This window comes from Cyprinus carpio, chromosome A8 (assembly GCF_018340385.1).
Source record: "Cyprinus carpio isolate SPL01 chromosome A8, ASM1834038v1, whole genome shotgun sequence".
Lineage (NCBI taxonomy): Eukaryota > Metazoa > Chordata > Actinopteri > Cypriniformes > Cyprinidae > Cyprinus > Cyprinus carpio.
In genome coordinates this window covers 24,100,256-24,111,321 of record NC_056579.1, presented here as the reverse complement: position 1 = coordinate 24,111,321, position 11,066 = coordinate 24,100,256, and the positions used below count along the sequence as shown (strand labels likewise).

General features: G+C 40.1%; 1 protein-coding gene across 1 annotated transcript; it reads left to right on the top strand.

Moving 5' to 3' along the window:
• Window positions 1–580: 580 nt before the first annotated feature.
• LOC109068676 (taste receptor type 1 member 1-like) lies at window positions 581–10,714 on the top strand. Its single transcript, XM_042761446.1, has 11 exons — window positions 581–992; window positions 1,078–1,272; window positions 1,385–1,443; window positions 1,632–1,769; window positions 1,870–2,233; window positions 6,689–6,797; window positions 6,934–7,230; window positions 7,351–8,095; window positions 8,200–8,412; window positions 8,495–8,615; window positions 9,743–10,714. Exons 1-11 carry the CDS (start codon window positions 581–583, stop codon window positions 10,675–10,677), a joined length of 3,588 nt encoding a protein of 1,195 aa, XP_042617380.1. The 3' UTR covers window positions 10,678–10,714.
• The last annotated feature ends 352 nt before the right edge of the window (window positions 10,715–11,066 follow it).

Here is an 11,066-nt window from a genome sequence, read left to right as displayed (position 1 = left end):
TCTTCATGCTTTCCCAATCGTCCAGCTCCATCTAAGTCACCACATTAAATCTTACCCCTTAACACCACCTCTATTGAAAGCCCTCCTGAGAAAAGTTCTGTCAATATTCCCTCCTGCTACAAGGAATTCCATGATGTCTTCTGTCCTCACGAAGCCTCACAACTGCCTCCTCACCGCCCCTGGGACTGTGCGATTGATCTGATTCCGGGTGAGCCAGTGCCTCGTGGAAAGATCTATCCCCTCTCCTTACCAGAACAAAAGGCCATGGAGGGGTATGTGGAGGAAGCTCTCAGACAAGGCTACATTGTCCCATCCAACTCCCCTGCCACTTCAAGCTTTTTCTTCCTCGCGAAGAAGGACGGAGGCTTGCAGCCCTGTATAGATTATCGTGCACTGAAACAGATAACAGTAAAGTTCTCTTACCCTCTTCCCCTCGTCCCAGCTGCACTTGAACAACTTTGAGGAGCCACCATATTCTCCAAGCTAGACTTACGCAGTGCATATAATCTCATCCACATTCAAGGGAGATGAATGGAAGACGACATTCGTGACCCCTACTGGCCACTATGAATACCGGATCATGCCGTATGGCCTAGTTAACACCCACTCCATCTTCCAGGACTTCATGCACGCAGTGCTCCGGGAGTATCTCAACCGCTTTGTCATTGTGTATATTGATGACATCCTCATTTACTCCCGGAACCTCAAAGAACATTGCGTGCATGTAAGGACCATTCTATCCAGACTCAGACAGTTCCAACTCTTCCTAAAGGCCAAAAAATGCACCTTTCACCAAACCTCAGTGCAATTTCTGGGTTATATAATCAGTGAAACAGGAATCCATATGGACAAGGGGAAGACAGAAGCAGTCACCTCCTGGCCACAACCTTCCACAATCAAAGAACTCCTATGCTTCCTAGGTTTTGCCAATTTCTACCGCCGATTCATAAAGAACTACTGTACCATCACTAGTCCCATCACCAACCTCCTATGTAATAAACCCATGTCCGGCCGCCACTGAAGCCTTCGCCACCCTAAAGCAAGCCTTCACAACCACTCCCCTCCTAGTTCACCCAGACCCAGAACTCCCCTTCGTGTTGGAAGTGGATGCCTCTACCACCGGAGTGGGAGCGGTTCTCTCCCAAAGGCCAGGCTCTCCTCCTCGACTCCATCCATGTGGCTTCTTCTCACGGAAGCTCAGCTACAACATTGGGAACCGAGAACTGCTGGCCATCAAATTAGCGTTGGAAGAGTGGTGGTCATCCGTTCACTGTACTTACAGATCATAAGAACCTACAATACCTTAGAGAAGCAAATGCCTAAATCCCTGCCAAGCTAGATGGGCACTCTTCTTCACAAGGTTTAACTTTACAATCTCTTATAGACCCGGTCCTTGAAATATCAAGGCCGATGCCCTGTCCAGACTCCATGCTCCTGAAGAAGGTACAGATGAGCCTGAAAACAAAATCCCTACTCAATTTATTTCTAGCCCAATTCAGTGGACTTCATCGCCAGTCACTGCGGAAGTCCCTCCTGCTGCTCTGCCAGATCTGCCTCCCACTGACGGTAATACCTGTATCCTGGTAATAGTTGATAGATTCTCTAAATTCTGCCGTCTCATCCCCCTACAGGGTTTACCTACAGCCTTGGAGACAGCAGAACTCCTCTTCAATTGGGTGTTCCACCAGTTTGGCCTCCCGAGGACATTTTATTTTCCGGGTATGGAAGGCCTTTTTCTCCCTAAGTGTGACCGTAAGCCTATCCCCTGGGTACCACCCTCAATCTAATGGCCAAATAGAGCGGAAGATACAAGAGGTAGGACGTTTCCTCAGGACCTTCTGCCATGGCCACCAGAACTCCTAGAACCAGTTCCTGGGCTGGGCCGAGTACGCCCAGAACTCACTCAGTCAACCATCCACGGGTCTTACACCATTCCAATGCATACTCGGGTACCAGCCCCCTCTCTTTCCCTGGTCAGGAGACCCCTCCGATGTTCCTGCGGTGGATTACTGGTTCCAGGAGTGCGAGAGAGTCTGGGACGAGGCTCACCATCATCTCCAACGGGCAGTGCGCAGACAGAAGATGGCAGCTGACCTTCGCAGAGCACCCACTCCTACCTACCAACCTGAACAGAAGGTATGGCTGTCCACTCGGGACATCAGACTGTGCCTGCCCTGCCGGAAACTCAGTCCTAGATTCGTCAGCCCCTTCACCACCCCTCGACATCACGTCGGTGACCGACGAATTGGGATATCGTTTCGATAGACCAATCTACTTTGAGTGTAAACTAAATGAGCCAATGCACATAGGCATGCAATTATTGCATCCAGCTCCTGCTGATCACAGCGTGAGTATAATAAGGCAGCAGGTGCAATGCATACCAGCTTTTCGCTTCGGAGCCGAGCGTTAGTATCGTTCTGCTCAACTGTGTCTGCTGTGAACTACGAGTTCAGCACGCTATTGGAAGCTTCGTGCGTTGGCGAGATGGCGCTTCAGTGGTGGTAGTTCCTGAGTCGAGTGGATTGCGCACTTCAGGCTGCACTACCCCCTGTCATGTTGCAAGTGGCCAATTTCCCAGTGCACCTCAGCACTAAAAGAGCATTTCCTAATGAGCAAATTTCTCTAAAAGAGCTTCATGCGTGCGTCTTTGTAAAGACGATGGATCGTCCTTATAAGGATGCTGTTTCACCCGTGTGTCAAGCATGCTGAGGTGGCCTTCGTGGATGAGTCATGTTCCCACTGTGGGAAGATGACCATCTCGGAGCTGTGATCCAGTCTCCGCTACCTTCAGGGGGGCAAAGTCCCGTTGCCGCGATCTGGGGCTTGTTCTGGTGGCCGACAGATGAGAACCACTTCCAGCAAAAGCGCGGGTGGTTTGAGAATTACAGTGGTGGCAAACCCCGCAGGGAACCAACCCTCTGGGGATCATCACTCCTCTTGCACCTCTGATCCATTGGAGCAACCCACGGAAGGCGCTGGGCCCTCTTCAAAGAGCGTACCAGCGGTATCCAGTGGGCCTCCCCCCGACCAGATGTCGATCTCAGCATCGGAGGGAGAGCTGTCCGATGAAGATTGTGGCAAAGCCTGAATCGGATCCGGAGACGACTGCTATGTTTTCCCGGGCAGCCGAGAGGGTAGGGCTCAAGTGGAAATCTCCACCGCGTCCTGAGCCCTCGAGGCAGGATGATTGGTTTCTTGAGGTGGCTCCCAGGCCTATAGACATCCGTCTGGTCTAACCGGCAGTGCCTATATGGCTTGCGGGGAAGCTGCTTCCGCCTTACGCGCTATGGCGTTAATGCAGGTGCACCAGGCCAAGGCACTGAAGGACCTGCACGAGCGACGAAGGTCACCGAAGGTTTCTATAAAAGCTGATCCCATTGCATCTTTTTCATTATTAACATGGATATTACAATCACCAACAATTAAGACTTTATCTGCTAAACTAAACTAACTAATTAACTCAGATAGAAAATCAGCAAATTCTTTGATAAAATCTGTATGGTGCTCTGGTGGCCTGTATACAGTAACCTGTACAATCGTCACAGGGGATTTATCATTAACACTTGTTTCTTTAGGTAATGTTATTTAAATCAACATTACTTCAATCAAATTATTCTTGAAACCAGACTTCTGAGAAATACTGAAAATATTAGTATAAATTGTAGCAACAACTCCCCCTTTACCTTTTGGATGTGGCTCATGTTTATAACAGTAATCTTGAGGGGTAGACTCATTTAAAATAATGTAATCAGTTGGTTTTAGCAAGGTTACTGTCAAACAGAGCACATGTAGGTTTTGAGCTGTGATCATGTAATTTACAAAACGCGCTTTCCTAGAAAAGGATCTAATATTCATTAAAGGGGTCATATAATGTAAATTAATTTTTTCCTTTCTCTTTGGAGTGTTACAAGCTTTTGGTGCATAAAGAAGATCTGCAGAGATGCAAAGACTCAAACCCAAAGAGATATTCTTTATAAAAGTTGAGAGTCAACCACGCCCTCCCATAACGGCTCATTCTAACACACCCGACATGTCTACGTAACAATGTGGGAAGATTTGCATAATGCCGCCCATAAAGAAAGAAGGTGTAACTTTTATTTTTGCTGTTACTGCCGCCGCCATGTTTTAGAAATGCTGTGTGTTTCGTTTTGAAAGCGAAACTACTTTGTTTGGCCTTCCAAAAGAGGACACAACTAGAAATTAGTAGTTATGTTGTATTTACAACACTGTTCCGGAACAGTTCAACCCAAATATTCAGATGGGTGCAACGCATTTTACGGAGGACGAGGACTGTTTCCTGGGAGAGTAGCTTATAATGCCGGTGTTTGTTTCTATAAAGTGGGGCAATTCCAACTTTGCAAGGACAGTCTGGCGCTTCTGATTCACAGTCTGTAAGTACGTTTTCATATTTAAATAATTTGCCACTGATGATTCAAATGCGAGTTTTGAGCAGTACAGAGTAGCGCTTTTTTCGTTTTTTCAATCACAAATGCAGACATGGTTTTATATTTACATGGCATGATACGCAATGCAACATGTAAAAAGACAGTCACTATAATCAGTAATTATGTCCCCACTGAATGCAACAGATGCCTCATTTATAATGGGTTTTATTTTTTTGTCTCATTGCGCCGGTGTTCTGACCGGGACACAGTATCATACAGTAGTATGATAAGGGGCGTAACATTTCTGTCACACGCTTGATGTATTCGGCCAATCACAATGCACTGGATAGCTGGCCAATCAGCATACACCTCGCTTTTCAGAACAATGAGCTTTGTAAAAATTGACGTGTTTCAGAAATAATGTTCTTTTTTGCCACGCCATATGACCCCTTTAAGCCAATCTTTATCATATGTTCATCTATATGACTAAAACAACATGTAGATGCTGTGAACGAGATTGGTCCGCTGGTTAGTCAAGTGATTCCATCCCATAGCGCATAGTCACATGACTTTTTCAAAGTGCATGGTGGATTTTATTCGGTAAATGTGTTTCCATCGTAGTTTGTGCACATTTTTTCTTATCGAATAAAAAGTTTATCCTTCTCAGTTGTGTGCATAAATTTTTATGTGCATTATTAGAATTTATGCGCATCTTGCCATTTCATCCAGCTGTATTTTATGCGATAATCCAAAATGCGCATAAAAATAGGTGGATGGAAACATAGATATGTCTCTATAATAGATACACTCGACATGTCAATGTTTACAGGTCTTTTGTGTGAATATTTTCAATCAGCGTCACAATGGTGACAAATGTTGTTAACCCTGAATTACAGGCTTGTTGGGACCAGAGACTGCTTCCGTAAAATCATCAAAAATAAAGTTTTCTTAGTTGAATGTAAGGGGATGATTGTAACACTTAGCTGGCCACATTAGCAAAATAGTTTGAATTTAGCAGGTTAAAAGTGCATCACATTTTGCAACAAGAAACTAGTTTAATCTGATATAAGTTAAATTATTGTATCTGCAAAAGTTTAAGTAAACAAAATATAGTTTTGGTCAAAAAAATTAAACATTCTTACCTTAAAATCATTTTTTTTCTTTAGAAAATCTGCATGTGCATATTTCCAACCTTGGCAACCATTCATATGGCATCTGGGAGGAAGTGAGTAAAAGCTAAAATTATATTAGAACTCCTAGCTTATCCCTGATTGGTGAAATTGGTGGTGTTACAACTCTCCCCATGTTACAACCATACCCGGTCTCCCCTACTACAAGAATGACTTCTCACTAGAAATGACATTACAACTAGAACAAGTTGGTCAAAAACGTACATTTACACACAAATTGACCACCATCCACAACTTCAATATTGCATTCCATATGGGGTTGGGTATAGAATGTGACACAATCACTGGATTCAGATATTTCTCGTTGCCTGCTTATCTTAAGGTTTCGGATAGAGTCTATGTTTTTTGAACAGTTGAGGCCTTGCTGTATATATATATTCAATCATAGTGTTTTCAGCTGAAAATACTGAAAATACTTGAACATAAATTTGATTGGGTCTGATCCCTCCAAGTTTACAGAAATGTTAACTACTCTGGATCCCCTCATGTAATACTATTTGTAAGTGATTTTCCTGGTCACCAGGTGGTACCATCCTCCATGCTTTGCCTTATTTGTATTTGCCTGTTTGATATACTTGTCAGTTTTGACTAGCTAAGTTCTCTTCAGTGGAACTGAATGGTGTAGAAAAAAAAGGTTTTTCTTCTTCTTTTTTAACAATTGCTTGTAAATTGTACAAATAATGACAAAAATTGCAGGTATCACATTGAATTTTGAAGTAGAAAGACTGAAATAATATTTTCTTCTAAAAACAAATCTTTTTTTTCATTTACAACTTTAGAAATATTAGAAAATCACTTTCTGTGATTATAAAATGATATGTTGCATCTGCTGATTTTGATGTGGTGTAATGCTCTACTTAACAACTGATGGATGTAAACGTTTTGGTTCAGATATGGAAATTGTACTTTGTATCAGTAAATATAGTGGTTTAAACAAATTGAATTGTGTATTAAGCAAATTCAATAGTTTTATATGAGCCTGAACTCTTTAAATTGCCACTAGGGATTCCAGTTTCACAACCAACGGTCCACCATAAACCATGCATTTGAGTAACATTTGCTCTTTCCTTTCTGCTTTTATTAATTGTTTCTTTTTGAAAGTGTTTTGCTTAGAATCTGAGTTCAGCCTGAAGGGAGATTACTTATTGGGTGGCCTTTTTACTTTACATGAAGTTCAACATGCCACACCTTTGTCCACTCCAGAAGCCATAGAATGTTTCAGGTAAGAAAGGATTTTTTGCACTTTTTGTTGCAGCAACATTTCCTCGGTATTTTGTTTCACATTTTTTTGAAAGTCACATTTCTAAAAACAAAGATTTGTTTAAGTGCCATTTACTTCTTCACTGCTTTTTTTCTAGATACACTTTCTCAAAATCTGGCTATCAGATGTTGCAAGTGATGAGGTTTGCTGTTGAGGAGATTAATAACTCCACAACTCTTCTGCCCAATGTTTCTCTGGGATATGAGATTTTTGACCACTGTTCTGACACAAAACATTTCCCTTCGATCTTCGATTTTATTTCAAAAAATGGCTCAATAAAACCTAAAGAAAAACTCAACAATTATCAGCCTAAAGTGATTGCTTTAACAGGGCCATATGGAAGCACAAGGACAATTACTATTGCACCATTAATCACAATGGACCTTATACCATTGGTAAATTCAGTTGCTTTTTATATAGTTTACATAACAAAATACTTAATTCCTACTTTTTGTTCAGGACTACCAGGTTACAATATAATGCTAATAAATCGGAATGTGTTCTTCTCTTTAAAAGTGAGCTATGGAGCTTCTAGCTATACATTAAGCAATAAACTTCAGTATCCTTCCTTTGTAAGAACAATCCCTAGCAACAAAAACCTGATAGAGATGATTATTCACATCATACGGTGGTTTGGATGGAACTGGGTTGCCTTTCTTGGTAGCCAAGATGATTACAGCGAAGACGGTCTAAGAATATTTCACAAGTATATAAGCAATACTGGCATTTGTTTGGCCTATCAAGAGGCTTTAGGCCAACGGGCAAACTACAGCCAAACACTTAAAAAGATTGATATGCTCAACATCAATGTCATTGTTGTTTTCGCTGTGCCAACATATGCAAGAAACATTATCAAAGCAGCCATAGCAAATAACATCCAAGGCAAAGTATGGATTGCAAGTGAAACTTGGGCTATGAATCAACAGCTTCCAAGAGAGCCAGGAATTGGGAAAATTGGAACAGTCATTGGCATTACGGAGAGGTTGTTGTCATTACCAGGATTTGATAAATTCATCTATAAAGACAGGAGAACAATGAATGCTTATTGTGCTGAAAGTAACATCCAGAGTAAGAATAAGACATGTAATCAAGTTTGTGATTACTGCCCACTGTTGACCGCAGAGGAAATTATAAACGAAAATCCCTCATTCTCCTTTACCATCTATGCTGCTATATATACTATAGCCCATGCATTACATAAGGTTCTGCAGTGTGACATGAATGAATGCCACAAAAACATGACAGTTAAGCCATACATGGTGAGTAATTGAATCATAACAATAATGACATTTTTCATGAAAATTATTTCTTAATACTACACTTTGTCTGTTTTGGGGGGCATTTTTACAACACTTTACAACAGCTTCTGGAGCAAATGAAAAAGTTGGACTTCCCACTTAATGGCCATCAGGTGAAATATGATGATAATGGTGATCCAACCGTCAGTTTTGCAGTTGTACTTTGGAATACTGAAACAAATCCTCCACGGTTTGATATGGTGGGCACATATGATACATATCCAGAAATTACTTTTAATATCAACAACTCTCTCTTGCACTGGCATAACAATGGTTCTGTAAGTTATGTTTTCAGCGAGTATTTATCTAAACATTTACCTTAATTTGATGTTAATAACACATTTTTCCCATTCCATAAAGGTTCCATTCTCAAACTGCTCTGTTGAGTGCAAAGAGGGATTTTCAAGGGAACCTGATCAATATCATAGTTGCTGTTTTCTGTGCAAAAAATGTCCACGTAACAGCTATGTGAATTATTCCTGTGAGTACTTTAAGCAATGTGTGACAAAACATTGGCATTTCAGCTTTCTCAGTCCATGCTGCCAGGGAAAGATAAGGGAAGAGGGTCAGATAAGGGAAGATAACATGTACCAGATGATAATTTATTATCCAATGTATTTGGGGGAATAAATGTTAATATTTAATTATTTAGTTGTTGTAGTCAAAAAATAGGGTAGGACAGGGATGTCCAAACTATGGCCTGTGTGCCAGTTGCGACCCAGGAATGAATTTCAAATGGACCGCAGATTGTGTAAAATATATTATATGTGGCATACATCCTAAATCAAGCTACTGCTGTTGTCAACTAAAGCTACTGTCCAAGAGACAAAGCATGCAATATTATTAATATTAAATCAGGTGCTGGTGCCACTGGTCTCAAATGTTAGTTTGGATGTATATATACACAGCATTTGACCCCCAGGTGTGTCTAAACATTGAATCTGGCCCTCTTATCAAAATAAATGAATAAATTTGGACACCCCTGTCTTTACCCCAACCCCAGATGATTTGAATAATTAAAAGTATATAAAAAAATATATTTTGCATATATATTTTTAAATAGTGTAAATATGTGTAAAATGTAAATGTGCTAGTTGACAGATTGACAGATAGTTTATAAACATACATTTGTACAATTTAATTTATGGAATTGTTAAATAACAACTCTATTAATATTATAATTATTATGGTATTTGGTGACAGATAAGTTCAAAAAGAAACAAAGGTGAAGGGTTATTTTACCCCATCTTCTTCTATTGTGCTTTCTCCCAATGAGTAAGGCAGTGTTGTGCAGACCTCTTATGCAGTTTACTGGTGCTCCATTTTGTTCTTTTTTTTTATGCCTCTTATTGTTTTTCCTTGTTGTGCATTCTTCTTATGTAGTTTAATGGTGCGAGAGACCTCTGGAGGGGCAGGGGGGTAGTGGGTTTACAAGGGTACCCCTCGGAAGAAATCGGTAGACACTGTCTTTGTGTTTAAAATGTCACAATTGTATTATTGCATTGTATTATCTATTTAGTTTTGAAAGAAAACAAAAACTAGGATTATCTGTTTTATACTGTTTGAACTTCATAATCAAAAAAGTCATATCATTTTGCTGTTTTTCAGGGAACCCCTATACCTGTTCCCTGTGTGCAGAGAGCGAATGGTCTGATGAGGGCAGCACAACATGTAAGATACGTACTGTTGTCTATCTTGACTTCATAGAAATCCACTCCATCATTGTCATGTTTTCTGCCACATGCCTAATTATTCTCCTTATTGCCATATTTTGCCTTTTTGCCTACAACTTCAACACACCAGTGGTAAAATCTGCTGGTGGTAGCATGTGTTTCCTAATGTTGACTTGTTTGATAATGTCTACAATTAGTGTGTTCTTTTTCTTTGGAAAACCCACATCTGTACATTGCCTTCTGAGAAATGTTGTATTTGCATTTTTCTTCACTGTTTTTCTCTCCTGTATGGCTGTCCGTTCCTTTCAAATTGTTTGTATCTTCAAAATGGCTGCCAAATTCCCTAACATGCACAGCCTTTGGGTAAAGCACAATGGACAGTGGCTCTTTGTTGGATTTTTTTCTATAATTCATTTAATTTCTTGTGTACTTTGGATGACTGTCTCAACTCCCAAACCCTCCAGTGACTCTTTAACTTTTAAAGACCAGATTATACTCAGCTGTGAAATGGGGAACACTGTAACTTTAAGCATAATTGTGTTTATAGGTTGGTTTCTTGGATTCCTGTGTCTCTTATTTTCTTACATGGGAAGAGATCTGCCAAAAAATTACAATGAGGCAAAATCAATAACTTTCAGTCTCATTTTGTACAATGTGAGCTGGATTGTATACTTCACAGCATACCTCATTCTCAAAAGCAAATACATCCAGCTTGTTAATGCGATGACACAGCTATCTAGTATATATGGAATTATCTTTAGTTATTTCATACCAAAATCTTATGTTATAATATTCCAACCGCAAAAGAACACTGCCGCGTATTTTCAAACATCTATTCAGAATTACACCCAAACCATTAGTAGGACTTAGCACAGATTTATTTAGGGGTGAGAAATTGAGAATTCAGAAAATGGGCCAGCTATAAATATTTCTACATAATATATTAATATTTCAGACACTTTGTGTGGTTGGTTAGATTATTTGTTATTATGTTACCTTTGCAAACCAGTGTGGTTTGAGATATTGATTTAAGACCATTTACATAGTTATATTCATAAAGCTGATGATTATATAGCATTAAGTGAACACATGCTTCCTTTTAATTAGCTGTCCTTTTAGGAAATTTTCATAAAATGCTTGCATATTCATTGCCATATTGTTTCTGCAGATCCACTTGTTAATTAATATTAATATTACATATCTCATTTAAATCTGTTGTTATGTCTGTTTTTGTTGGTGCTGTATTTGAACGTTGTTAA

What these genes read in the sequence shown, in the direction of transcription:
- LOC109068676 (XM_042761446.1), top strand. Translation starts at nt 581, where the DNA reads ATGCCGTATGGCCTAGTTAACACCCACTCCATCTTCCAGGACTTCATG. An exon ending in TGACAGTTAAGCCATACATG is followed by an intron (nt 8,096 to 8,199) that starts GTGAGTAATTGA and finishes ACTTTACAACAG; the next exon opens with CTTCTGGAGCAAATGAAAAA. An exon ending in CAGCTATGTGAATTATTCCT is followed by an intron (nt 8,616 to 9,742) that starts GTGAGTACTTTA and finishes GCTGTTTTTCAG; the next exon opens with GGAACCCCTATACCTGTTCC.